Source organism: Bombina bombina, chromosome 1 (genome assembly GCF_027579735.1).
Source record: "Bombina bombina isolate aBomBom1 chromosome 1, aBomBom1.pri, whole genome shotgun sequence".
NCBI lineage: Eukaryota > Metazoa > Chordata > Amphibia > Anura > Bombinatoridae > Bombina > Bombina bombina.
The window spans coordinates 1353143887-1353169236 of NC_069499.1; the positions used below are offsets into that span (position 1 = coordinate 1353143887).

At 39.4% G+C, this 25350-nt stretch overlaps 1 protein-coding gene across 1 annotated transcript in view; it reads left to right on the forward strand.

Moving 5' to 3' along the window:
- SCAMP3 (secretory carrier membrane protein 3) overlaps positions 1-25350 on the forward strand; it is a 154442-nt gene that overhangs the window by 35138 nt on the left and 93954 nt on the right. Inside the window, exons 2-7 of the mRNA XM_053703329.1 lie at positions 7805-7882; positions 8401-8538; positions 8746-8866; positions 9192-9320; positions 10418-10577; positions 10752-10853. Of these exons, the coding sequence (XP_053559304.1) occupies positions 7805-7882; positions 8401-8538; positions 8746-8866; positions 9192-9320; positions 10418-10577; positions 10752-10853 (728 nt within the window). The remainder of the gene's footprint in view (positions 1-7804; positions 7883-8400; positions 8539-8745; positions 8867-9191; positions 9321-10417; positions 10578-10751; positions 10854-25350) is intronic.

Sequence of the window (25350 nt, forward strand, 5' to 3'; positions counted from 1 at the left end):
GGTTACGTACAAGATAGGGACTTTAGGTTTGTTCTTAAGTTGAATTTGTATGTAAGTTGGAACAGGCACTTTTTTTTAGGTGAAACTCTAGCCAAACATTTTTTTTTTGTTTTGGATAGCATAGGATAAAGTTTGTTTTGCTATCTGTGCCCCTGTTCAGAAAAATTCACATCACTTTCTGTCCTTGTGACAATTGGATTTTCAGTATTTTGGATTATCCTGGATATATACATATGTGGCATGAAAATATTGCCATCTTGCATTCCTCTAATTTAACCTTTTGAAAGCAAATGCACAATTGTGAACATTTTGGAATTGTAGTGTTAATCAGCACATTGCAATGTTTTACTGGTGCTTTAGTGTAACTGCCTAAGTTAAAATTGAATTGCATTTCAAAATGACCTGCAGAAAATGTTTCACTAAAAAAAAGTCATTGCAGAAAGCAAAAAAAGTTCTGCCTCTGGGCTGCTGATATGGTGTCAAAATCCAGATCATCTCTTTCCTTTCAGGGAAATAAGTTGTTTGGTTCTGATTTAGAATCTATATCTAATGTTACTGGATGAAAAGGGGCTTTTCTTCCTCAGAACAAAGTCTAGAGGGAAATCTAAAGCTTCTAATCATATTCGTTCCTTTCTTCAGAATAAGGAACAAAAGTTGACGACTCTGCTCAGAAGCAAGGCACCTCTGTTCCAGTTAGCGTTAGGTCTTCAGAATGAAACAATCAAACAAGGGTAAGAAATCTATCCCTACTACCAAAACTGCATAGAGGTGAGGCCTGGTTTCTGAATATGGTTTATCTGGGATATTCAATACTATTCAAAACAAGGCCTCTCAGAGGAAGGTTTTTTTTTTGTGTCCAATGTTCCAAGAAATCCTGTAAAAGCTCAAGCTTTTTTTAAGTCTGTCTCAAATATGCACGCTATGGGAGTGATTGTTCCAGTTCTATTGCATGAACAGAGGATGGGATTTTATTAAAATCTCTTCATTGTTCCTAAGAAGGAAGGTACTTTCAAACCAGTTCTAGATATGAAAGCTCTGAACAGTTTGTAAGGATTCCATCTTTCAAAATGGAAACTATTCAGACCATTCTGCCTTTTGTTAGGCAAGGTCATTTTATGTCCACAATAGATTTAAAGGATGCTTACATTTAATTTCCAAATCACAAAGAACATTTCCAGTTTCTCAGGTTTGTCTTTCTGGACAGGCTTTTTCAGTTTGTTGCTTTACCATTTGGTCTGACTTCAGCTCCAAGAATATTCACAAACATTCTGGATGCCCTTTTGTGTGTGATCAGGTCTCAGGATATTGCAGTGTTTCTATACCTGGACGACATCTAGGTTCAAGCTCCGTCTTTTCCTTTAGCATAATATAACTGTGACGAATCAAACCTTCTCAATGTCACAATAGAGGGGTGTTGGCATGAATGGGTTAATGGCACACAGCTCTGGTTCCCTTAAACTTGCAACTCTACAAAAGGACCTTAAAAGGGATACCACATTAGCCCCCAAATCCTGTCCACACTGCTCTAATTAACAATTTCTGCTGCCACCACAAAAACTTCTTAATTAAAGGGGCGTTTTGGGAACCCCCAAACACTCACACAATTTAACAATTGGGTAACGTGCCTTTTAACCTTGTCTCAACAGAAGTGTGAATTTGGATATTAGAGCCCAAGAGACAGAATTAGATTTTTTATGTGTTTAATAACAAAATATCAACACAGGTTACACAGTGCAAAATTATAAAGACATTCAAAATAACATACAATTGCAAAGTTACAATTCTTTAAAAAGAATAGGGGACATAAAAATAGAAACACAATATCTTACTTATTATCAAATTCCTTTAGATATGTGGATAACTGCTGTTCATAATGTTAATGGCTTGAGTCCCAGGGCAGTTCTACCCACAAGTCTTTCTGTTACATATTTAAACCAAACTTTCTTTGTCTTGTCAAAGACAACGCCCTGGTTATAATTTACGAGTACAGCCAATGCAAACAAGTCTTAGCTCCCAGTAGGGGAGGAGCTTTTTGCATTCCTACACACAGTTACCAGTTACACAAGGAACACCACCTCAGACATGTGACGGACTAAGGAGGGGGAAGGAAGGGGGGGTCTCGGCTTACAGCTTTTCTGAAAGCAGATTCACATTAACCTTTTCCAGGCTGAGAACACAATACCACCTCTGCCGGGTAGCCAATCCAGATAACTACTCCACATGATTGTATCATGACAATAACACCAACTGACTCTTGTTATTTCTTCAATAGCATGGCTGGAGGATCAATTTTCCAAAAAGTTATTTGGTTCCTGAAACAAAAGTAACCTTTTTTGGGGGATTTCAAATAGATTAAGTCTACATGAGTCTTTCTCTAACAGAGCAGAGAAGGTTAAACTTGGTGTCAGCTTGTCTGAACCTTAAGTCTCTCTCCTCATAATGCTGATGTAAAATTTGTAATGACTGACAACATACTGATATATCCACCTCTGATGAGGATCTCTCTGATTCAGAAGACCCTACTTCAGAAATTGACACTGATTAATCCACTTATCTTTTTAAGATTGAGTATATTCGTTCTTTGTTAAAAGAAGTGTTGATAACTTTAGATATTGAGAAGTCTGCACCTCTTGATAGTAAATCCAGTAAACATTTAAATTCTGTTTATAAACCTCCTGTGGTTACTCCAGAGGTTTTTCCTGTTCCTGATGCTATTTCTGATATGATTGCTAAGGAATGGTCTAAGCCTGGTACTTCTTTTGTTCCTTCTTCAAGGTTTAAAAAGTTGTATCCTTTGCCAGTAGCTAAGTTAGAGTTTTGGGAAAAAGTCCCAAAGGTTGATGGGGCTATTTCTACTCTTGCTAAGCGTACTACTATCCTTTAGATAATAAAATTGAATCTTCACTAAGGAAAGCTTATTTACATTCTGGCTATATTCTCAGACCTGCCATTTCTATGGCTGATATTGCGGCTGCATCAACTTTTTGGTTGGATAGCTTAGCACAACGGGAAAAAGATTCTGATTTACATAGCATTGTTCCTTTGCTTCAATATGCTAATCATTTTATCTGTGATGCTATTTTTGATATCAAGCTTGATGTTAAATTTATGTCTTTAGCTATTTTAGGTAGAAGAGCTTTATGGCTCAAATCATCGAATGCTGACTTGGTATCTAAATCTAGGTTACTATCTCTATCATTCCAGGGTAATAATTTATTTGGTTCCCAGTTGGATTCTATTATTTCCACGATTACTGGGGGGAAGGGAGTTTTTTTGCCTCTAATCTAAGGGTAAATCTAAAGCTTCTAATTGGTTTTGTTCCTTTCGTCAGAATAGAGAACAGAAAACCCTTCCCCTAAGGACTCTGGCTCCAATTGGAAGCCATCTTCGAGTTGGAATAATTCCAAGCCTTATAAGTAGCCAAAGCCAGCCCCCAAGTCTGCATGTAGGTGCGACCCTCAATCCAGTTCTGCTGGTGGGGGGCAGATTGAAATTATTTCAAGACGTTTGGGCAGGTTCCGTTCAGAATCATTGGATTCAGAATATTGTCTCTCAGGAGTATCGAATAGGTTTTCTCTCTCACGTTACAACAAATCGTTTGATAGCTCAGGCCTTTCTGAAGTGTGTTTTTTCAGAATTAATTGTACCAGTTCCACTTCTGAAACAGGGTCTGGGTTTTTATTCAAATCTATTCATTGTCCCAAAGAAAGAAAATTATTTCAGACCAGTTCTGGATCTGAAGTTTTTGAATCAATTTGTAAGGGTCCCAACTTCTAAGATGGTGACTATAAAGGACTATTCTGCCTTTTGTTCAGCAAAGGTCATTGCATGCCCTCAATAGATTTACAGGATGCGTATCTCCACATTCCGATTCATCCAGACCACTATAGGTTTCTGAGATTCTCTTTTCTAGACCAGCATTACCAATTTGTTGCTCTTCCATTTGGCCTAGCAACAGCTCCAAGAATCTTTTTGAAGGTTCTCGGTGCCCTTCTATCTGTAATCAGAGAGCAGGGTATTGCGGTGTTTCCTTATTTGGACGATATCTTGGTACTGGCTCAATCTTTTCATTTAGCAGAATCTCACACGAATCAACTTGTGTTGTTTCTTCAAAAACATGATTGGAGGATCAATTTACCAAAGAGTTTATTGATTCCTCAGTCAAGGGTCACCTTTTTAGGTTTCCAGATAGATTCAGTGTCCATGACTGTCTTTAACAGACAAGAGACGAATGAAATTGGTTTCTGCCTGTTGAAACCTTCAGTCTCGATCATTCCCTTCAGTGGCTATGTGCATGGAAGTTTTAGGTCTTATGACTGCAGCATCAGACGCGATCCCCTTTGCTCGTTTTTATATGAGACCTCTGCAGCTTTGCATGCTGAATCAATGGTGGGATTATTCTCGGATATCACAGTTGATATACTTAAATCCCAACATTCAACTCTCTCTGTCCTGGTGGTTGGGCCATCATTGGATTCTTCAAGGGCCTCTTTTGTTCGTCCTTCCTGGTCTGTGATGTCAACTGATGCAAGTCTCACATGTTGGGGAGCTATTTGGGGGTCTCTGACAGCATAAGGAGTTTGGAATCCTCAAGAGGCGAGGTTACCAATCAATATTTTAGAACTCTGTGCTATTTTCAGGGCTCTTCAGACTTGGCCTCTATTAAAGAGAGAATAATTCATTTGTTTTCAGACAGATATCACAACTATGGCATATGTCAATCATCATGGGGGGACTCGCAGTCCTTTAGCGATGAAAGAAGTATCTCGGATACTTTCTTGGGCGAAATCCAACTTCTGTCTAATTTCTGAAATATATATCCCAGGTGTAGACAATTGGGAAGCGGATTATCTCAGTTGTCGGTCTTTACATCCAGGGGAGTGGTCTCTCCATCCAGATCTATTTTGTCAGATTGTACAGATGTGGGGTCTACCCAAAATAGATCTGATGGCTTCCCATCTAAACCAGAAGCTTCCCAGGTACCTTTCCAGGTCCAGGGATCCGCAGAGATGGTGGATGCATTAGCAGTTCCTTGGTTTTACCTACCTGCTTACATTTTTCTGCCTCTAGTTCTCCTTCCAAGGGTGATCTCCAAGATCATAATGGAACAATCACATGTGTTTCTGATAGCACCAGCATGGCCTCACTGGTTTTGGTATGCAGATCTTGTCCGGATGTCCAGTTGCCAACCTTGGCAACTTCCTTTAAGGCCAGACCTTCTGTCTCAAGGGCCGTTTTTCCATCAGGATCTCAAATCGCTAAATTTGAAGGTATGGGAATTGAACGCTTAGTGCTTAGTCATAGAGGTTTCTCTGACTCAGTGATTAATACTATGCTACAGGCCCGTAGGTCTGTTTCAAGAAAGATTTATTATCGGGTTTGGGAAACCTATATTTCATGGTGTTTTTCTCATAAAGAGTCTATTCTAGTCTATTTGTTGTTTTTTCTGGTCCTAGGAAAGGTCAGAAAGCCTCTGCCATTTTTTTGGCATCTTGGTTAAAACTTTTGATTCACAAGGTTTATTTGGAGGCGGGACAGTCTCCGCCTCAGAGAATTACAGCTCATTCTACTAGATCAGTCGCCACTTCTTGGGCTTTTAAGAATGAAGTTTCGGTTGATCTCTGCATCGGCCATCGATGGTGCCGATCATTGGTGGGTGGGAGCAGCAGGAGGAGGGGGGGGGGGGCCCATCGATGTCTACTTCCGGGTCCTGGCACACCGATGTGTGCACGTTGAGTCGGGATTGGGGTGGGCGTGCGCGCGTGCCACATTTGCATTATTAGAAGGCAAATGTATTGGAAGGGGGAATACATGTTTGTGGAAGGGATCTGGGAGGGTGACCCTGCAACATGCACAGCCCTGGCTGCAAACCAGAACTCTCAGGAAGCTGTCTTAAAGTCTAGTCAAAATTAAACGTTCATGATTCAGATAGGGCATGCCATTTTAAACAACTGTTCAATTCACTTTTAGCATCAAATTTGCTTTGTTCTCTTGGTATTCTTTGTTGAAACCTAAACCTAGGTAGGCTCATATGCTATTTGCTAAGCCATTGAAGGCCGCCTCACCTCAGTGCATTTTGACAGCTAGACAGTCCTAGTTGATGTGTTCCATATAGATAACATTGTGCTCACTCCCATGGAGTTAGTTATTAGCACTGATTGGCTGAAATGCAAGTCTGTCAAAAGAACTGAGATAAGGGGGCAGTCTGCAGAGGCTTAAATACAATGTAATTAGAGAGGTAAAAAAGTACATTGTTTTGCAGTTGTTAGCAGCTAAATCCAGATAGGGGAAGATACGCAGCAGGGTTTGCCTTCAGAAGATTATTAAATCCTCACTTTTCAGAGTTAAATTACATGAAAAGGAGTTAAATTAAATAATGAAAATATATTATAAAGTTGTTTCATTATCCATAACTAAACATTTTATATGAAAATAATTAAAAATGGTGGGAAGTCATCTCATACTTGCTCCTCCCAGAAACTGTGTGCTTGTTACGTTTGCTGCCTGCTTTCTCACAGACACCCCCTGTATCAGAAGTCATTGCATGCTGACACCAGAGGGAATACCACATCTTGTGAACATAGCTTCCATCCTCGGAACATTTCTACGATTTTAATGCGGCATCTTCTGGTGTGCACAATGCATTATTTAACACCTTGATTACCATGGACACACATGGGCAATCACCTGCAGCAGTGATTTAACCCCTTGATGTATACATGCATTAGCAATAGTGTAATTTAGTGTTAGCCAGGAGCAGACAGATAAACAAACAGACATTGTTTGCTGTGTAACACTCTCAGCAGTCCATAAACCCCTTGATTAGGAGTAAAGTTAAAATCAATTCACATTTAAACAACTACATTCCAATTTGCATGTAATATCAAATTTGCTTTGATCCCTTGGTATCATTTGCTAAATGGCATACCTAGGTAGTCAGAGGAGCAGTAATGTTAGCTGGTAGTTGGTGGCTGCACAAATATAACTCTTCTCATTGGCTCACAAGGAGTGTTCTGATTGGCTCACAAGGAGTGTTCAGCTAGCTCCCAGTAACATTGCATTTCCTTAGGTTTACTCTTTAACAAAGCATACTTAGAGAAGGGAGCAAATTAGATAATAGACATATATTGGAAAGATTTGTTTTTATCTATGATGAAAGTTTAATTTTTAACTTTACACTCCCTTTAAATAATGTTTATACAGCGTGGTTGAGTTACAGATAGCCCTTTTTTCTGGCCATTTTTCTTCATATGGGTTATTTAAAACATTTATCAAATGTTGCGATGTATTAAGCGTGGAGAACACTCCCCTGATAGAAAAGTCTCTTGTGGGTAAAAACAGCATCATTTGGTCTGTATTTACAAAACAGGATGTACTGAAGATATCTGACTCAACTCTCTACAGTTAATCCATTTTGTAACGCAAAAATCAGCAACGCTCATAATTGTCAGGAATCAAACTGTCTGGTCACTGAACTGTGACACAACTATATTGTGCTAAAAATATTACATTAAAATTAGACAGTGAGACCGATCTGCCATCAGAAGCTTTTATGGAAGGGAAGAGAGAATTCTGTATCCAGTCACTTTTGCATAAAGTTACAAATGATAAAATGATAAAAGATGGGATTCCCCTGAACCCTAGGTATGGGGATATATTTAGGGAATCTGTTGCTTATAAAGTATCTTTGCATGCACACATTCACATAGCAGGCGGATATGACAGTAAAAGAGCAAGTTTCTCATTAAGTGCAATGCATATACACAGACTGTTCATGATGTGAATTTAATATTTCTGGGTTTAGGATCCTGCAGTGACTGAACATCGGCCCAGCTCACAGTATGCAACGCTTGACGTTTATAACCCATTCGACAACAAAGGGGTAAGGATATTGGAAAAAGAGAGTCTCTAGTAATTAAAGGCCACTAAAGTAAAATAAATAGTTTCATGATTCAAATAAAGCATGCAATTTAAAAACTTTTCAATATACTTCCATTATTAAAGCATAGCTTTCTTCTTTATATGTACACTTTATGAGGCTCCAGATCCTACTGAGCATGTGTAAAAGTGCACAGCATATACATACTGTATATGCATTTTTGAGATTGGCTGATGGCTGTCACATGATACAGGGGAAAGGAAAATTAGAGGAACTTTGACATTTTCCAGAAAATATTTTACTGCTCAGTTCAAATTCAATGTGTTGTATTTTTACTGTGTATTTGTCAATTATTCAATTCTACTATATTTAGTGGTTCTTGAAGCTTAGTTTGTCTGTGCAAAGTATTATGTCTAAACATAGTATCCAATGTGAAGAAAACTATATGGGAGTTAATCTCTTTATATTGTATATATTCTATATTGCATATTGACCAAAACTCCTCTGCTCTCTCTGTGTAGATACCACCACCTTACCAACCACCAGCTCAGCCCCCAGTTATAAGCCCAACTGCTCCAGCTCAGATCGTCCCCTCTGCTCCACAGGCGAAGAAAATCAGTCCAACAGAACCAAAAAACTATGGCTCGTATGGCACTCAGGTATTTGATACACATGCACACTGCCCCTTCATTTTCTTTATGATTTGATGCTGGTTGTACCCTACTCACGCATTCCTGATCTTTTGTCACTTGCATTGTGTGCTTGCTAATCCTTCTCTCCTCTTTATATCTTGTTGGTAATCAATCTTCACACCATGTCATGTTTGCTATGCTCCCCTCACCTTAAATCTCATCTTTCCATTACAGGAATCTACAGCTGCTGCAACCGCGGATTTGTTGAGGCGGCAGGAGGAGCTGAACCGTAAAGCAGAGGAGCTGGACCGACGAGAGCGGGAGCTACAGAATGCTGCACTCGGGGGCACTGCCTGTACGGTCCAGAGAGGGATAGAAGGGATCGCCAGGAGGGGAGGGACAGAGGAGACGCATGTGAGAGGACTTACTGTGAGGGTGGGGGTGGTGCAGCGTACACAGACGCACACATAATATCACAATTACATGCAGTTCTTTTTACAGTAGCATGTGCACACAAACATCTGTAAGGTGAATCAGCAGAGACCTCAATACAGGGAGTGGAATGGTGGAAGTCCTTTTAGAAAGCGTGTGTGTGTGTGACCTTGTGCGCTATTAACCCTTCTAGTACAGGAGACCTGCATGGTGAATGCCATACATTAACATGTACTTTTGTCCTGCAGTAAGGCAAAATAACTGGCCCCCACTGCCCTCCTTCTGCCCAGTGAAACCATGCTTCTATCAGGATATCTCTGTAGAAATACCGCAGGACTTCCAGAGGACTGTATCCTTAATGTACTACCTATGGTTATGTGAGTATGGATCTTCTGCATGTGTAAACTTAGTAGTGTGAGGTTGCTGCATGTTACATATTCTTTAAGCATGGTAGTAGGCGTATAACTATACATTTTGTACAGAAACAGTCAGTGTTGAAGCCCCTGACTGCAAAAGAATATACTTGTTGGCACTCTTGTATTCCATTATTTAATAATAAGGTGTATATGGTGTGTTTAGTGTAACTTTTATTCACAGTTATTTAATAAAACTAATAATCTTTATTATTGTTTGTGTTAAAACATGGCAAAAATTTAAAAACAGACTTGGACCATGGACTTCGAAGATAATGATTGGGCCCTAATCTGATATATTCCATTAATGGGTGCCATTGGTCAAACTCATAAACCACAATATAACTATACATGTTGGCACTATCATTGCTTTTGTACAACTATATGTAAGCAACTGTGTAACACTACATGTGAGCACTGGACAAGTTGTTGTGCATGTGTAACACAGCCATATTTGTTGCAGAAGTAGTGGGATATAACAGTCTCACTCTCACAAAGCATGAAGGATTTGGAGTGTGCTATTAACGCACTGCTCTCAGTGTTGGCATGAGGTGACTGTGTATAACAATACCTGTTTAAGTTTTAGACTGTTGTGTTCATGTATGTGAGACTGCATAACTAACGCTTCCTGTGTGAGCATGAAGTTCCTGGTGTATAATAATAGACTTTGTTTTGTTAGAGTAGTTTATTTTTTTGAACCATGTTTTCACCCCCAGCAGTCAGGTTAAACACACAGCCAAACTCACTCAACCAGTCACAGTGCAATATTACCCCAATAGTATAGGTTAGTGAACCAATGAGAGAAGATATATATATATATTTCAGGGGCTAAACAAATGGCAAACTAAGTTATTAAAAAAAATAACATACTCTACCTAAATATAGATTTTTTATTTTTAAACCATAATGACCCTCCCTTTAACATTACCAGTATGAACACGAGTTTGTAATGTACCTGGCTATGTGTTTAGCTACCACATGTGTGACTAACTATAAATATGCTTTAATCTACCAGATGTGCAACACCACCTATCATTTTGTAATCTGTTTCTGTTTTGCAGTAAGCTCAGGCACACTGTTTCTTAACTTCCTGGCAACTTTGGCACATTTCTGTATGAGCGCTACAGAGGGTCCTGGCTTTGGCCTGGCTATACTTTGGCTCTTGATGTTTACACCATGCTCCTTCGTTTGCTGGTACAGACCCCTGTACAAAGCTTTCAGGTGGGTACTGCTTGTGCTATTGAGTCTTTACTTGGTGGGCTCCCGTTTAACGGCTTTGGGATGTGTTAGTGGAAGAAGAAATTGCTGCAATCTCAGTGTACCTTGATCTTGCACATCAGTGCTTATAGTTCTTGTGCATAATGTGCTCATCCATTTGTTTCTTGCCTTTCACAGGAGCGACAGTTCCTTCAACTTCTTTGTCTTCTTCTTCATCTTCTTCGTACAGGACGTTCTGTACGTGCTCCAGGCCATTGGCATCCCTGGCTGGGGATTCAGGTACAGCAAGGCCTTGAGCTAAATTATTGCTAATTGCAGTAAATGTGTTTCTGTGAATCTTTTTTAATAGGGACACAGCATTTTTTAAATAAAAGTGTGTATATGTGTGTGTATGTATGTGTGTGTGTATATATATATATATATATATAATATATATATATATATATATATATATATAATCGATTTATAATCCTACTTTTTTTTCCTATAGCATGGAGAGTCCTCATCATTCCAATTACTAGTAGGATATTCAACTCCTGGCCAGCAGGAGGAGGAAAAGAGCACCCCAGCAAAGCTGTTAAGCTTAACTTTCCTTATCTATAATCCCCATTCATTCTCATTGCCTTTGTCATTGGAGGATGTGTGAAGATGGTGTCTGAATATATTTAAAGGGACAGTACACTGTAAAATTGTTTTTATATTAATGTATTTTCAATGACTTGTTATACCAGCCGCAGGATATAAAATGTATGAGAAATTGCATTATCAGGTTTATTTGTTTATATGAAGTAGCTGGGGTTGTGCTTTTAAACCACAGCCTATTACAATGAGTTAAGCTTCAGGTAATATCATATCTCATTATGTTATAACTTTGTGTACACACACTTGCTTCCTTATCTTATGTTTGTCTGGAAAACTAAAGCTCAATACATTGAGAGAATAATGGAAAATTATAATTTTATTACTTAACTATCCTGCACCCCACTGTGAGTTTAATTTCTTCTGCTGTGTTTACTTAGGCTATTCAATAGCTGAGACTCAAGTATCAAAACTTTCAGTATAAACCACAAGCTAAATCAGCTATTTCAAAGGCCAAATAGGGGTAAAGGAGCTACTTGTAAACAATTTAAAACACTCCAGCAGGTAAAATGGATCATTGAGAACAATTTAAATGGGAGAACATTTTTGGGTGAACTGACCCTTTAATCCTTTTATGGGTACTTTTCCCTGCAAGCAAGGATTAGGGGCTATGCTGTGTCAATGTCAATCTCTTTAGTAAGAGTAATGATGGTTATTAGCAGTTTGAAAGCGGTGAGGTTGTCTTTGCTTTATTTCTAACATTATTGCTACCCCTACATAGAAAGCCAGGTTTCGTTACTCTGCTCTTTCTTTGTCTTTAGTTCCCTGATAGAGAGGGAAGTGTCTATCACACCTAAGAAGTTGTTACTGCCCTACAGCTGGATCCACAGGTAAGTGCCTTTGCCTTCTAGGTACTGAAGGACAGCACTTTGGGGGTTAATTCCTGTTGTGGATCATCATCTGGGACATGTAATCTCCTTAAGGGTTTATCAGTGGGGCAGTTTGGCAGGTACTGAAGTTTGTGGAACTTAAGGGGTTAATTTTTCCCCTTTCATAGAGAGACTGTCTGAAGGGTATTATTGTAGGGATCAGAAGGAGGGTCTAGGACCTTTATTTGACTTCCAGTGTTATTTTGACTATTAGAAAGGGTTTCAATGCATACCGGTTATTTTTGTACTTTATCTGAGAGACAGAAATGCGTGCCTTTTAGTGGTGCAGTTTCTTTTCTGAGGTCCGGTCATGTGACCTCCGCTCTTCCTTATTCTGAGGGGAGTGAAAGTCAGTGCGTGTGTCTTAGCGAGGACACAAAGGACTCTGCTATATTTTTTCTGTTTTCTCTGAAGCGATCATGGTCTGACAACATTAGTTTCTGACAGCAGATTTAACTGCATGTGACTTCTCCCTGCATTTACCAGTACAACTCCGGTCCGGTGTGGTAAGACTCCTCAGCTTGCTGAGGTATAGATGTGTTAGGAATTTTTATTTTTATATTCTGAATTAGATATATATTTTTCTGCATTATATGCCTTATTGGATTCCCCTGTCTTAAAGTGACATAACGGTTACTTTCTCTTAAAGTGACATACCGGTTATTTTTATTTCCTCAATTATTATTGGGAACTTTTCAACTACGGACACAGACCAAGACTCTTTTCTTTCATGTAATTAGCAAGAGTCCATGAGCTAGTGACGTATGGGATATACATTCCTACCAGGAGGGGCAAAGTTTCCCAAACCTCAAAATGCCTATAAATACACCCCTCACCACACCCACAAATCAGTTTTACAAACTTTGCCTCCCATGGAGGTGGTGAAGTAAGTTTGTGCTAGATTCTTCGTTGATATGCGCTTCGCAGCAGGCTGGAGCCCGGTTTTCCTCTCAGTGTGCAGTGAATGTCAGAGGGATGTGAAGAGAGTATTGCCTATTTGAATTCAATGATCTCCTTCTACGGGGTCTATTTCATAGGTTCTCTGTTATCGGTCGTAGAGATTCATCTCTTACCTCCCTTTTCAGATCGACGATATACTCTTATATATACCATTACCTCTACTGATTCTTGTTTCAGTACTGGTTTGGCTTTCTACTACATGTAGATGAGTGTCCTGGGGTAAGTAAGTCTTATTTTTGTGACACTCTAAGCTATGGTTGGGCACTTTTATATAAAGTTCTAAATATATGTGTTTAAACATTTATTTGCCTTGATTCAGGATGTTCATCATTCCTTATTTCAGACAGTCAGTTTCATTATTTGGGATAATGCATTTGAATAATCAATTTTTCTTACCTTAAAATTTGCCTTTTTTTCCTGTGGGCTGTTAGGCTCGCGGGGGCTGAAAATGCTTCATTTTTATTGCGTCATTCTTGGCGCGGACTTTTTTGGCGCAAAAATTTTCTTTGTCATTTCCGGCGTCATACTTGTCGCCGGAAGTTGCGTCATTTTTTTTGACGTTTTTGCACCAAAAATGTCGGCGTCACCGGATGTGGCGTCATTTTTGGCCCTTAAAGCATTTAGGCGCCAAATAATGTGGGCGTCTTTTTTGGCGCTAAAAAATATGGGCGTCATTATTGTCTCCACATTATTTAAGTCTCATTGTTTATTTGCTTCTGGTTGCTAGAAGCTTGTTCATTGCCATTTTTTCCCATTCCTGAAACTGTCTTTTAAGGAATTTGATCAATTTTGCTTTATATGTTGTTTTTCTATTACATATTGCAAGATGTCTCAGATTGACCCTGAATCAGAAGATACTTCTGGAAAATTGCTGCCTGATGCTGGATCTACCAAAGTTAAGTGTATTTGTTGTAAACTTGTGGTAACTGTTCCTCCGGCTGTTGTTTGTAATGAATGTCATGACAAACTTGTTAATGCAGATAATATTTCCTTTAGTAATGTTCCATTACCTGTTGCTGTTCCATCAACATCTAATATTCAGGGTGTTCCTGTTAACATAAGAGATTTTGTTTCTAAATCTATTAAGAAGGCTATGTCTGTTATTCCTCCTTCTAGTAAACGTAAAAGGTCTTTTAAAACTTCTCATTTTTCAGATGAATTTTTAAATGAACATCATCATTCTGATAATGATTCTTCTGGTTCAGAGGATTCTGTTTCAGAGGTTGATACTGATAAATCTTCATATTTATTTAAAATGGAATTTATTCGTTCTTTGCTTAAAGAAGTCTTAATTGTATTAGAAATAGAGGAATCTGGTCCTCTTGATACTAAATCTAAACGTTTGAATACGGTTTTTAAACCTCCTGTAGTTATTCCAGAGGTTTTTCCCGTCCCTGATGCTATTTCTGAAGTAATTTCCAGGGAATGGAATAATTTGGGTAATTCATTTACTCCTTCTAAACGTTTTAAGCAATTATATCCTGTGCCATCTGACAGATTAGAGTTTTGGGACAAAATCCCTAAGGTTGATGGGGCTATCTCTACTCTTGCTAAACGTACTACTATTCCTACGGCAGATAGTACTTCCTTTAAGGATCCTTTAGATAGGAAAATTGAATCCTTTCTAAGAAAAGCTTACTTATGTTCAGGTAATCTTCTTAGACCTTCTATATCTTTGGCGGATGTTGCTGCAGCTTCAACTTTCTGGTTGGAAGCTTTAGCACAACAAGTAACAGATCATAATACTCATAGCATTGTTAATCTTCTTCAACATGCTAATAATTTTATTTGTGATGCCATCTTTGATATCATTAGGGTTGATGTCAGGTATATGTCTTTAGCTATTTTAGCTAGAAGAGCTTTATGGCTTAAAACTTGGAATGCTGATATGTCTTCTAAGTCAACTTTGCTTTCCCTTTCTTTCCAGGGTAATAAATTGTTTGGTTCACAGTTGGATTCTATTATTTCAACTGTTACTGGGGGGAAAGGAACTTTTTTACCACAGGATAAAAAATCTAAAGGTAAATTTAGGTCTGCTAATCGTTTTCGTTCCTTTCGTCACAATAAGGAACAAAAGCCTGATCCTTCCCCTACAGGAGCGGTATCAGTTTGGAAACCATCTCCAGTCTGGAATAAATCCAAGCCTTTTAGAAAGCCAAAGCCAGCTCCCAAGTCCACATGAAGGTGCGGCCCTCATTCCAGCCCAGCTGGTAGGGGGCAGATTACGATTTTTCAAAGAAATTTGGATCAATTCGATTCACAATCTTTGGATTCAGAACATTGTTTCACAAGGGTACAGAGTAGGCTTCAAGATAAGGCCTCCTGCAAGAAGATTTTTTCTTTCCCGTGTCCCAATAAATCCAGTGAAGGCTCAAGCATTTCTGAAATGTGTTTCAGATCTAGAGTTGGCTGGAGTAATTATGCCAGTTCCAGTTCTGGAACAGGGGCTGGGGTTTTACTCAAATCTCTTCATTGTACCAAAGAAGGAGAATTCCTTCAGACCAGTTCTGGATTTAAAAATATTGAATCGTTATGTAAGGATACCAACATTCAAAATAGTAACTATAAGGACTATTCTGCCTTTTGTTCAGCAAGGGCATTATATGTCCACAATAGATTTACAAGATGCATATCTGCATATTCCGATTCATCCAGATCACTATCAGTTTCTGAGATTCTCTTTTCTAGACAAGCATTACCAGTTTGTGGCTCTGCCGTTTGGCCTAGCAACAGCTCCAAGGATTTTTACAAAGGTTCTCGGTGCCCTTCTATCTGTAATCAGAGAACAGGGTATTGTGGTATTTCCTTATTTGGACGATATCTTGGTACTTGCTCAGTCTTCACATTTAGCAGAATCTCATACGAATCGACTTGTATCGTTTCTTCGAGAACATGGTTGGAGGATCAATTTACCAAAGAGTTCGTTGATTCCTCAGACAAGGGTAACCTTTTTAGGTTTCCAGATAGATTCAGTGTCCATGACTCTGTCTCTGACGGACAAGAGACGTCTGAAATTGGTTTCAGCTTGTCGAAACCTTCAGTCTCAATCATTCCCTTCGGTAGCCTTATGCATGGAAATTCTAGGTCTTATGACTGCTGCATCGGACACGATCCCCTTTGCTCGTTTTCGATCCCCTTTGCTCGTTTTCACATGCGACCTCTTCAGCTCTGTATGCTGAACCAGTGGTGCAGGGATTATACAAAGATATCTCAATTTTTATCTTTAAACCCGATTGTACGACACTCTCTGACGTGGTGGACAGACCACCATCGTTTAGTTCAGGGGGCTTCTTTTGTTCTTCCGACCTGGACTGTGATCTCAACAGATGCAAGTCTGACAGGTTGGGGAGCTGTATGGGGGTCTCTGACAGCACAAGGGGTTTGGGAATCTCAGGAGGCGAGATTACCAATCAACATTTTGGAACTCCGTGCAATTTTCAGAGCTCTTCAGTCGTGGCCTCTTCTAAAGAGAGAGTCGTTCATTTGTTTCCAGACGGACAATGTCACAACCGTGGCATATGTCAATCATCAAGGAGGGACTCACAGTCTCCTGGCTATGAAAGAAGTATCTCGAATACTTAAAATGAATAAAACCCAGACCGGCACCACTGATAGAGTATAAAAACATCAATTTATTGTCACATACTTAAAAAGTGGTAAGCACACCACTTGGGAAAAAAAGGCTAACATACCAAACAGTTGAAAGCTGCGGTTAAAAGGTGTGGCAGCTACAACCTGGGCCAGATGACGTCACTGACGCGTTTCAGGTATCAACCCGTAGTCATAGTTACCGCCATGGGGTCCAGGTAAGCTTAAATAGCTAAATCTCAGGTGTAGACTGTTAATTCAAAATTTTCAATATTAACCCTTTAACATTATTGCTTTTGGAACATCTTATACTTAGCTTATTATTAATAATATGCATAAAGCACATAAAGCACATAAAACGGAGAACCAACTCCTTTCTTATTTTCATTTTTACATTTTAACATTGTTACATAACTGATGTGCAAAAAGATACCCGTTTACCAAAATGCAAACTTTATTTGCCAAATTTAATTTTTATCTGGATTTATACATAACCTTTGTATGAATTGTAACAGCGATTTCTCGCATATCTACTACATTTTATTAAAAGTTTGCAACGCTTCACTAAATACCATATTTACTAATGTATTTATACCTCGATACTGGTTAATAACTTGTCACATGAGCATCAACCTACATGCTTAACTTTCCCATGTTATTATCAGTTTCAGCTTTAGAACAAAAAAACTTGATAGAAACTATACATATTCAAACTCCAAATAATACTAGTCTATCATAACCCCCAACAGATCCTACTTATATCATATATAACCAATTATTGGTATGATTTGGGGTACTCTATCTAATTCTTATGGTTCTGACTGACCTTTACATAGTGTTACAATATCAGTCATAATGTGCAAAAAATACACTGTTTTACTATTTTGTTTAATTTAGTACTTATCCTAAAATAACAACAATAGTTGTAACTTAGGATGCCAATACAGGTTTTTGTATACCTATATTTACTTTATCATTATTAGGAACTTTTTCCTGTACTAAGAGTATTGGATAACCAAGACTGCTAACCAGTAATTAATATCAAATACTTAGTGATTATTTCATATTCATATCTCATTCCCAATGGTTAATGAGATCAAAGACTGAATTATAACCCGTTGGGATCCGTGTCCCCAAGGTATAGATCCAAAAGGCTTCTCTACGATAGAGGATTTTCTCCCTATCACCTCCTCGCTTGGGGGGTAATACTCTCTCAATTGCCTGCCACTTAAAATTGCTCACATTTTTATTGTAGTCAATAATGAAAGGGGAGGCCAGAGCTGAACAATCTCTTTCCTTATCGATGTTATTAAGATGCTCCCTAATTCTTGACCTCACCTCTCTTGTGGTGAGCCCTACATACTGTTTTTTACATTGTATGCAAGTCACCAAATAAACAACAAAATTCATTGAGCAGTTTATACACTGAAAATTAGAAAGGAGTTGGTTCTCCGTTTTATGTGCTTTATGTGCTTTATGCATATTATTAATAATAAGCTAAGTATAAGATGTTCCAAAAGCAATAATGTTAAAGGGTTAATATTGAAAATTTTGAATTAACAGTTTACACCTGAGATTTTGCTATTTAAGCTTACCTGGACCCCATGGCGGTAACTATGACTACGGGTTGATACCTGAAACGCGTCAGTGACGTCATCGGGCCCAGGTTGTAGCTGCCACACCTTTTAACCGCAGCTTTCAACTGTTTGGTATGTTAGCCTTTTTTTCCCAAGTGGTGTGCTTACCACTTTTTAAGTATGTGACAATAAATTGATGTTTTTATACACTGTGAGTATATCTTAGCAAAGGCGAAAGCAAAGATCCGTTTTCCCAGCTACACATAGCTGGGTCTTATTTCAAGCAGAAGACAGAGCGAGGCATTGAAGGAATATCAACTACACAAGAAGGCGCAAACGTGAGTGATCAGCAGGACTGGTTTAACCTCCCGAAGTAGGTGATTATCTAACTAATGGATTGTATCACATGATATATATGAAGCTTTATGACTGGGAACTGCATCAGCAATATAGGCTGTCACACGTATTGTACGCTCATTTAAATTGTGTATCACTTTTTACGGCTCTGCTATCTGGATTAACTGTTTTGGATCCTTGCCATTATATCATATAGTGCTTATATGTGTTTCAACTTTGGGGAGAGAGAGGAGTACTTTGCAATCTCGAATACTTGTATGGGCGGAATCCAGCTCCTGTCTAATTTCTGCGGTTCATATCCCAGGTATAGACAATTGGGAAGCGGATTATCTCAGTCGCCAAACGTTACATCCGGGCGAATGGTCTCTTCACCCAGAGGTATTTCTTTAGATTGTTCAAATGTGGGGACTTCCAGAAATAGATCTGATGGCTTCTCATCTAAACAAGAAGCTTCCCAGGTATCTGTCCAGATCCAGGGATCCTCAGGCGGAAGCAGTGGATGCATTGTCACTTCCTTGGAAGTATCATCCTGCTTATATCTGTCCGCCTCTAGTTCTTCTTCCAAGAGTGATTTCCAAGATTCTAAAGGAGTGTTCGTTTGTTCTGCTGGTGGCTCCAGCATGGCCTCACAGGTTTTGGTATGCGGATCTTGTCCGGATGGCTACTTGCCAACCGTGGACTCTTCCGTTAAGACCAGACCTTCTATCGCAAGGTCCTTTTTTCCATCAGGATCTCAAATCCTTACATTTGAAGGTATGGAGATTGAACGCTTGATTCTCAGTCATAGAGGTTTCTCTGACTCCGTAATTAATACTATGTTACAGGCTCGTAAATCTGTATCTAGGAAGATAGATTATCGAGTCTGGAAGACTTACATTTCTTGGTGTTCTTCTCATCATTTTTCTTGGCATTCTTTTAGAATTCCTAGAATTTTACAGTTTCTTCAGGATGGTTTGGATGAAGGTTTGTCTGCAAGTTCCTTGAAAGGACAAATCTCTGCTCTTTCTGTTCTTTTTCACAGAAAGATTGCTAGTCTTCCTGATATTCATTGTTTTGTACAGGCTTTGGTTCGTATAAAACCTGTTATTAAGTCAATTTCTCCTCCTTGGAGTTTGAATTTGCTTCTGGGGGCTCTTCAAGCTCCTCCGTTTGAACCTATGCATTCGCTGGATATTAAATTACTTTCTTGGAAAGTTTTGTTTCTTTTGGCCATCTCTTCTGCTAGAAGAGTTTCTGAATTATCTGCTCTTTCTTGTGAGTCTCCTTTTCTGATTTTTCATCAGGATAAGGCGGTGTTGCGAACTTCATTTAAATTTTTACCTAAGGTTGTGAATTCTAACAACATTAGTAGAGAAATTGTGGTTCCTTCATTGTGTCCTAATCCTAAGAACTCTAAGGAAAGATCGTTGCATTCTTTGGATGTAGTTAGAGCTTTGAAATATTATGTTGAAGCTACTAAAGATTTCCGAAAGACTTCTAGTCTATTTGTTATCTTTTCTGGTTCTAGGAAAGGTCAGAAGGCCTCTGCCATTTCTTTGGCGTCTTGGTTAAAGTCTTTAATTCATCATGCTTATGTTGAGTCGGGTAGAACTCCGCCTCAAAGGATTACAGCTCATTCGACTAGGTCAGTCTCTACTTCCTGGGCATTTAAGAATGAAGCTTCGGTTGATCAGATTTGCAAAGCAGCAACTTGGTCTTCTTTGCATACTTTTACTAAATTCTACCATTTTGATGTGTTTTCTTCTTCTGAAGCAGTTTTTGGTAGAAAAGTACTTCAGGCAGCTGTTTCAGTTTGATTCTTCTGCTTATAGTTTCAGTTTTTTTTTCATTATAAGATTTAAACTTTGTTTTGGGTGTGGATTATTTTTCAGCGGAATTGGCTGTCTTTATTTTATCCCTCCCTCTCTAGTGACTCTTGCGTGGAAGATCCACATCTTGGGTATTCATTATCCCATACGTCACTAGCTCATGGACTCTTGCTAATTACATGAAAGAAAACATAATTTATGTAAGAACTTACCTGATAAATTCATTTCTTTCATATTAGCAAGAGTCCATGAGGCCCGCCCTTTTTGTGGTGGTTATGATTTTTTTGTATAAAGCACAATTATTCCAATTCCTTATTTTTTATGCTTTCGCACTTTTCTCTTGTTAAGTGTATCCAGTCCACGGATCATCCATTACTTATGGAATATATTCTCCTTCCCAACAGGAAGTTGCAAGAGTCCAACCACAGCAAAGCTGCTATATAGCTCCTCCCCTAACTGCCATATTCAGTCATTCTCTTGCAAGCCTCAACATAGATAGGAGGTCGTGAGAGTCTGTGGTGATTTATACTTAGTTTATTCTTCAATCAAAAGTTTGTTATTTTTAAGTGGCATTGGAGTGTGCTGTTTATCTCAGGCAGTATTTGGAAGAAGAATTGCCTGCGTTTTTCTATGATCTTAGCAGACGTAACTGAGATCCATTTGCTGTTCTCACACATTCTGAGGAGTGAGGTACTTCAGAGGGGGAATGGCGTGCAGGTTTTCCTGCAGATAAGGTATGTGCAGTAAAATATTTTTCTAGGAATGGAATTGACTAAGAAAATACTGCTGATACCGAAGTAATGTAAGTAAAGCCTTAAATGCAGCGATAGCGACTGGTATCAGGCTTATTAATAGAGATACATACTCTTATAAAAATGTGTTTTAAAACGTTTGCTGGCATGTTTAATCGTTTTTTAACATACATTGGTGATAACACTGTAATGTTGGTATAGCCTTAAATGCAGTAAAAGCGACTGGTATCAGGCTTATTAATAGAGATACATACTCTTGTAAAAATGTGTTTTAAAACGTTTGCTGGCATGTTTAATCGTTTTTTAACATATGTTTGGTGATAAAACTTATTGGGGCCTAAGTTTTTTCCACATGGCTGGCTTAAATTTTGCATAGAAACAGTTAACTGAAGCTTCCCACTGTTGTAATATGAGTGGGAGGGGCCTAATTTAGCGCTTTTTTGCGCAGTTAAAATTACAAAATGAATTATCCAGATTCCCTCAGCAGTCCCATGAATACTACAGGACATTTCTAAAGGGCTAAAAAGACTTCCAAAATCGTTTTTAGGGAAGGTAATCCACAACTCTGCTGTGGCAGTTTTGTTGTGTCTGTTTTTAAAAACGTCTATGTCGTTTTTTTGATCTGTTTTTTGCATTAAGGGGTTAATCATCCATTTGCAAGTGGGTGCAATGCTCTGTTACCTTATTACATGTACTGTAAAAATTTCGTTTGTTTTACTGCCTTTTTTCACTGTTTTTCAAATTTTGACAAAATTTGTTTCTCTTAAAGGCACAGTAACGTTTTATATATTTGCTTGTTAACTTGATTTAAAGTGTTTTCCAAGCTTATTAGTCTCATTATTAGTCTGTTCTAACATGTCTGACATAGAGGAAGCTCTGTGTTCATTATGTTTTAAGGCCATGGTGGAACCCCATCTTAGAATGTGTACCAGATGTACTGATTTCATGTTAAACAATAAAGATCATTTTTTGTCTTTAAAAACATTATCACCAGAGGATTCTGTCGTGGGGGTAGTTATGCCGACTAACTCTCCCCACGTGTCAGACCTTTTGACTCCCGCTTTAGGGACTCACGCTCAAATGGCGCCAAGTACATCAAGGGCACCCATAGCGTTTATTTTACCAGGGGATTCTGTCTAGGGGAAAGTTATGCCGATTAACTCTCCCCACGTGTCAGACCCTTCGACTCCCGCTTCAGGGACTCACGCTCAAATGGCGCCAAGTACATCAAGGGCGTCCATAGCGTTTATTTTACAAGACATGGCAAAGGTGGTGAATAATACTCTGGCAGCAGTATTAGTCAGACTACCTGAAATTAAAGGAAAACAGACGCTTTAAGAACCATGTATGATACTACCTCACATTATGCTTAGTCTGTGGGTGATTTTTTTTTTTTTACTCAGGGAAGATGATTTAACCTGATTCTGATATTTCTACATTTAAAATTTATGCTTGAGAACCTCCACTTGTTGCTCAGGGAGGCTTTGGCTGCTCTGAATGAATGTGTACAATCGCAGGGCCAGAGAAATTGTGTAGACTGGATAAATAATATGCAGTGCCGGTGTGTACTGATGTTTTTCCAATACCTAAAGAGGTTTACTAAAAATTTTTTTTTAATAAGGAATGGGATAGACCAGGTGTGCCGTTCTCTTCCCCTCCTATTTTTTAGAAGAATGTTTTCTAATAGTTACCACCACGGGACTTCTGGCAGACAGTTCCTAAGGTGGAGAGAAGAGTTTCTACTCTAGCTAAGCGTACCACTACCTCTGGCGAGGACAGTTGTGCTTTTTAGATCCAATGGATAAAAAATGTTTATTCAACAGGGTTTTATCCTGCAGCCCCTTGCATACATTGCTTCTGTCACTGCTGCTGCGGCGTTCTGGGTTGAGTCTCTTGATGAGGCTTTACAGTTAGCGACTCCATTGGATGAATATATTTGACAAGCTTATGCTAGCCAATTCCTTTGTTTTCTGATGCCTTTGTTCATTTGACTAGACTAACGGCTAAGAATTCTGTTTTTTACTATACTGGCGCGCAGAGCGCTATGGCTTATATCATGGTCAGCTGTCGTGACTTTAATAAATAAGCTACTTAACTTCCCTTCAAGGGGCAGACCCTATTCGGGCCTGGTTTGAAAGAGATTATTGCTTATATCACTGGAGGAAAAGGTCATGCCCTTCCTCAGGATAGGAATCAAGGGCCAAAAAAGGTCTAATTTTCGTGTCTTTTAAAACTTCAGGGCAGGTGTGGCATCCACTTCCTCTAAGGCAAAACAAGAGGGAATTTTTGCTCAGTCCAAGGCGGTCTGGAGACAATTGGACCTGGAACAAAGATAAGCAGGCCAAGGAGCCTGCTGCTGCCTCTAAGGCAGCATGAAGGAACGGACCCCTATCCGGTAACGGATCCTATAGGGGGCAGACTTTCATTCTTCGCCCGGGCGTGGGCAAGAGATGCCCAGGATCCCTAGGCATTGGAATTTATATCCCAGAGATATCTTCTGGATTTCAAAGATTCCCCCCCCCAAAAAAGGGGAGATTTCGCCTTTCACAATTATCTGCAAACCAGATAAAGAAGGAGGCATTCTTACATTGTGTACGAGATCCATCCAGTTCCAAGAGAGGAACAGGGACAGAGTTTTTCCTCAAATCTGTTTGTGGTTCCCAAGGTGAGGGAACCTTCAGACCTATTTTGGATCTAAAGATCTTAAACAAATTCCTCAGAATTCCGTCATTTAAGATGGAAACTATTCGTACCATCTTAACTATGATCCAGGAGAGTCAATAGAGGACTACAATGGATTTGAAGGATGCTTATCCTCACATTGTGATGCATAAAGATCACCTTAGTTTTTCAGGTTTGCCTTTCTAGACAGGCATTACCAGTTTGTAGCTCTTTCCTTTGGGATATCTACAGCCCCAAGAATCTTTATGGAGGTTCTGGGGTCGCTTTGGCCGCGGGGCATAGAAGTGGCCCCTTAGTTAGACGACATCCTGATACAGGCGTCAAACATCCAAATTGCCAAGTCTCATACGGACGTAGTACTGGCATTTCTGAGATCACATGGGTGAAAAGTGAACAAGGAAAGAGTTCTCTATCCCCAATCTCAAGGGTTTCCCTCCTAGGGACTCTGATAGATTCTGTAGAAATGAAAATTTACATGACGGAGTCCAGGTTGTCAAAGTTTCTAAATTTCTGCCGTGTTTTTCATCCCATCCGCGCCCTTCGGTGGCTCAGTACATGAATGAAATTGGCTTAATAGGTAGCGGCAAGGGACAGAGTACCGTTTGCACGTCTACATTTCAGACCGCTGCAACTATGCATGCTCAGTCAGAGGAACGGGGATTACACAGATTTGTCCCACTGTTGATTCTGGACCAAGAGACCAGAGATTCTCTTCTCTGGTGACTATGTCGGGTCCATCTGTCCAAGGGTATGACCTTCCGCAGGTCAGATGGGACAATTGTTACAATGGATGCCAGCCTTTTAGGTTGGGATGCAGTCTGGAACTCCCTGAAGGCTCAGGGATAGTGGACTTAGGAGAAAACCCTCCTTCTAATAACTATTCTGGGAGTGATATATCCATGCTCTTCAGACTTGGCCTCAGTTAGCAACTCTGAGGTACATCATACTCAGTCGGACAATATACACGACTGTGGCTTACATCAGCCATCGAGGGGGAACAGAAGTTCCCTAGTGAGGTTAGAAGTCTTACAATAATTCACTGGACAGAGGCTCACTCTTGTCTATCAGCTATCCATATCCCAGGTGTTGAGAACTGGGAGGTGGATTTTCTAAGTCGTCAGACTTTTCTTCCAGGGGAGTGGGATTTCCTTCGGAGGTCAAGACCAAGCAGGAGAGGGCTTTGGTGTTTTTGACAGCGCCTGCGTAGCCACGCAGGACCTGGTATGCAGATCTGGTGGACATGTCATCCTTTCCATCACGGTCTCTGCTTCTGAGACAGGTCCCTCTACCTCAGGGTCCTTTCAACCATCTAAATAGAATCAATCTGAGATGGACTGCCTGGAGACTGAACGCTTGATGTTATCAAAGCATGGCTTCTCCGAGTCAGTCATTGATACCTTAAATACAGACATGAAAGCCTGTCTCTAGGAAAATTGAACATAGATATGGTGTAAATATCTGATTGTTATGAATCCAAGGGTTACTCATGGAGTAAAGCCTGGATTCCCAGGATATTATTTTTTCTCCAAGATGTTTTTGAGAAA